The sequence below is a fragment of the Silene latifolia genome, chromosome 11 (assembly GCF_048544455.1).
Source record: "Silene latifolia isolate original U9 population chromosome 11, ASM4854445v1, whole genome shotgun sequence".
In the NCBI taxonomy this organism is placed as follows: domain Eukaryota; kingdom Viridiplantae; phylum Streptophyta; class Magnoliopsida; order Caryophyllales; family Caryophyllaceae; genus Silene; species Silene latifolia.
Window position 1 is genome coordinate 125,070,029 of NC_133536.1, and position 4,238 is coordinate 125,074,266.

Sequence of the window (4,238 nt, forward strand, 5' to 3'; positions counted from 1 at the left end):
GCGCTGAGGGGCTGTCTGACCACGTGTCGAACGACACGCGGCGATCGGCTCCTCGCATCCCTAGTCCGGCTCCTCTCCCCGTGGCGGGAAGGGCTTCTTCTCTGAATCTGGTGAGTCGGGCTTCTTCTCCGACTCTGGTGAGTCGGAATTCTTTCACTCCTCTGGGGCGTGCCTCGTCGGTGTTGCGGCGACGCCGTCCTCCCGCGAGTGCGGGAAGGACTCAGGTCTACCACTAGCACTCTGGGCTCCCCCGGCGTCTTGACAGGGTCAGCTTCCCCTAGTGCTCCGTTTAAGTTTCTCGGAGTCACATTTTGGGCCCTGGTCTCCTGGACGGGTTCTGCCGCTCTTGTCGGTGTGACAGTGTGAGTCGGCGTACTACCAATTAGGTCCAGGAGTAGCTTCAGTTTTGCTGCATCAACCACATGTCCCATGATGGTGACCTGGTCGGCGGGCAGCGGCGTATCTGGTATTATTGGCATCCCGTACTCCGGTTGAATTACTCGGCCGGTGGAGGGCTGCGCAACCCTAGAATTGTGGACGGTATCATCTTGGTAGAATTCGGTTTCGTCAGTCACGAATACCTCTTGTTGTTTCGACATCTTCTTAGCTTTTTGGGTGGGTTTTTGTTTTGTGTTGTTTTTTTTTTTTTTTTTGGGAATGAATGTGACTAGCTTCTAGTATCTTTTCCCACAGACGGCGCCAATTGTTCCGGGTGTAATTCCAGAGCAGTTATTTGGTACCACCCGTGCTTGTAGAATGACGTCTTTGATTGAATCCTCCTTTCGGTCTCCTGAAACAATGAACAAACTGAGGGCTCGGCTTTGGACCGAGCGAACTCACTCCGACGCTCAAGTCAGTAAACTTAAAGGGATAAGTTGTTGTTACTTGGCGAAGTATATTTTGTAGAGAGATAAGGAAGATATTACCAGATGAATAGTGATTCTTAGGTTAAATTGTGGATCCTTTCCTCAATGAGAGTTGAGGAGTATTTATAGACTTTCACCTTTTGTCACGTAGTGGCCAAGTGGCCAAGTGGCTAGCAGGTGGAAAGACTGATCTACCCTCGGCCGAGGGACCCATGGCAGGCCGGCGGGCCCTGTTGACTTGCCGCCGAGGGGTCTTGGATATGAGTTCACGGATATGTGCCCCGGCTGGCTAGTTGCCGTGGCCGAGACCCAAGTGACAGGCCGACAGGCTGCGTCGGTTAGGCTGTCCAAGGTGTTGACTTGCTGTGGATATCTTTGACCTTGCTCAATATGTTGACTCGGTCAACGGGTGCAGAATATGCCCCATCACTCTTTATTACTGATTTGGGAATCAAGAACATAGTAGCCCAGTAGCTATGGAGAGTATTTAGCACTGAATTGATGAGAGTAATTCTGCCAGCATATGAGTGTTTTTTGGCACCCAATCCTCTAATCCTGCCAATAATCTTTTCAGTCAAGCAACTACAATCTTTCTTGCTCAATTTACCTGGTTGTGTTGGAACCCCCAAATATCTGAAGGGCATTGTGCCCTCCTGAAATCCAGTGACTCTTAATACATCAGTTTGCAGCTCAGGTACCATACCACTGAAGAAAATTTCAGACTTTGTATTATTCATTCTCAAACCAGAAGCATTAGAGAATGAGGTGAAGGCCTTCATAAGGAGCATAATAGAAGGAGCATCCCCTTTACAGAACATGAGGAGATCATCTGCAAACATCAGATGGGTGAGCTTTAAATTCTTGCATAGGTGATGATAATGGAAAGGCCATCTCTCTGTAGAAAATGCAATTAATCTAGTCAAATACTCCATACAAATAGTGAATATTAGAGTGGAAATTGGATCACCCTGTCTAAGACCTCTTTGCCCTCTGAAGTATCCAAAATTGTTACCATTCAGAACCAGAGTAAAAGAGGTGGATCTAATGCAACCCATGACCAGTTTTGTGAAATGACTAGGGAAGTTAAGACCAGAAAGAAGCTGCTTCACAAAATCCCATTCTACAGTGTCATAAGCTTTCTGGAGATCAATTTTGAAGAGACACCTAGAGGACACATGGCTTCTAGCATACATATGCACAATATCCTGACAAATTAAAACATTCAATAATTGACCTTCCCTGGATAAAAGCTCCTTGATTGTCATGAATAAGGTCAGGTAATACAGGAGCCAATCTGTTGCATAGAAGCTTGGATATAAATTTGTAGATCATATTACAGCAAGCAATAGGTCTAAATTGCTTAACAGAAGTAGGCCTATCACACTTAGGGATAAGAGTAATATTAGTGGCATTGATCTGTTGGAGCAACTGACTTGTATTAAAGAAATCCACAACAGCTGCATAAAAATCCTTCCCAATCAAGTCCCATGTGTCCCTGAAGAATCCACTGGAATAGCCATCAGGCCCTGGGGCTTTATCCTTAGGAATAGAAAAGACTGCCTGTTGAACCTCCTCATAGGTGACAGTACTAGTAAGAATTGCAATATGCTCAGGCCTGCACACTTTTCCCTTAGCCAGCACAGCAGACTTGACTTCCTCAATTGGGCTCTTCTTACCAAGTAGATCCTCATAGTAATCTAAGAAAGCATTCTAAATGGATTCAGTGTCAGTGCAAAGCTGTCCTTCGAGTGACATTAGCTTGTTTAGGCATGAAATTAGTTTTGAAAAAATCCAAAACAGCCAGACAAAAATCATTAGCAATGATATCCCAAGTAGCCTTGAAGAATCCAGAAGAGAAACCATCAATTCCAGGACTTTTGGAAGAGTGAATAGAAAAAAGAGCAGATTTTATCTCATCCTTGGAGATGGGTGCAGTAAGAGCAACCTGGTCCTGCTCATTTAAGCACTGGCCATTAGGTATAAAGCTAGGATCAATAGGTTGAACAGCTGAAGAAGAGCCTAAGAGCGGTTGGTAATAGTCAACAAAAGCCTCCCCAACTTCATGCACTCCACTGTGGAGGGTTCCATGGATGTCTTGAATTTCTCCAATATATTGACTCTGTTGCCTCTCTTTAATTTTAACAAAGAAAAACTTAGAGCAAATATCATTATGCTTGATATTATGGACCTTGGCCTTTTGTATAAGAATTTTGGTTTCAGCATCTTTAAGAGACAAGTACTTCTGAGAGACAGTCCTCTCCTTGTGAATGAGATCTTCAGAAAGAGGAGACTGTTGCAGGTCCTGGAAGCATTGGTTAAGTTCCTCCTTTTCGGGTTGATTCTGGTATTAATGTTGGAAAAATGTGCCAGATGCAATGCTGTCAAATATTTCCTGGTATTCTTAAGCTTTGCCATAAGTCTATGCATAGAGTTACCAATTGGGGATATTTGCCAAGCCTCGGTAACTATAGTTTTGAAGTCAGGATGATCAATCCAGCAATTAAGGAATTTAAATTGCTTCTTAGGAAGAGGATCACCAAAGAAGGAAAGAATAGCAGGGCAATGATCAGATATACCAGGGGGAAGGAACTGAGCAGTGGTTTGAGTGTAAGAAAGAAGCCAATCAACATTAATGAGAACCCTGTCTAACTTAGAGTAAACCCTAGTGCCAACCTCCTGTTTATTGAACCAAGTGAAGTCACTACCAGAACCTTGCATATCATCCATACCATAGTCAGCTAAGCAAGAGTTAAAGTCAGCCATGTCCATATATAAGATCAGGAGGAGTATTACTGATCTTCTCATGGGCATATCTGACAATGTTGAAATCACCCATAACCACCCAAGGGCCAACCTATTGGGATTGTTGGGTCAGACTATTCCAGTGGGACTTTCTAGCCATAGGGCAATTGCTACCGTACACTACAGATAAGTGAAAAGACCTGCCAGATGCAAAATGCTAGACAAGACAATGCACTACCTGAGCATGTTCCTGCAGCACAGTAACTTTGGTAGTAGATGTATCCCAAAGAAGCAAAATCCTACCATTATAATGCATATTATAATAGCAAAAACTACTGTATTTCTTGAACTTTGATCTCAACACCCTCTGAGATTTATTGAGCTTCACCCTAGTTTCAAGAAGACCCAGGACATCAATTTTATTATGTTTAAGGAAATTAATAACCTCTAAATACTTCACCAGTTTATTGAACCCCCTAATATTCCAAGTAGACACAATCATGTGATACTAGGAGCTGGGGGATCATCCACTAATTGACCATCCTCTAAGGTAGAATCCTCATAGGTAGTAGCCAGAATGCTGAATTTGTTTGGTGAGAAAGGAAACTGAACTGCAACAGCTTCAGAAGC

The 4,238-nt window shown here is 43.7% G+C and overlaps 1 protein-coding gene across 1 annotated transcript; it reads right to left on the reverse strand.

The window, feature by feature from the left end:
- Positions 1 to 1,353: 1,353 nt before the first annotated feature.
- On the reverse strand, positions 1,354 to 3,629 carry LOC141613942 (uncharacterized). Its single transcript, XM_074432684.1, has 5 exons — positions 3,279 to 3,629; positions 2,673 to 3,207; positions 2,151 to 2,563; positions 1,474 to 2,071; positions 1,354 to 1,421 (listed from the first exon to the last, which is right to left on the reverse strand). The coding sequence occupies exons 1-5, from the start codon at positions 3,627 to 3,629 to the stop codon at positions 1,354 to 1,356; spliced, it is 1,965 nt and encodes a 654-aa protein (XP_074288785.1).
- Between the last annotated feature and the right edge of the window lie 609 nt (positions 3,630 to 4,238).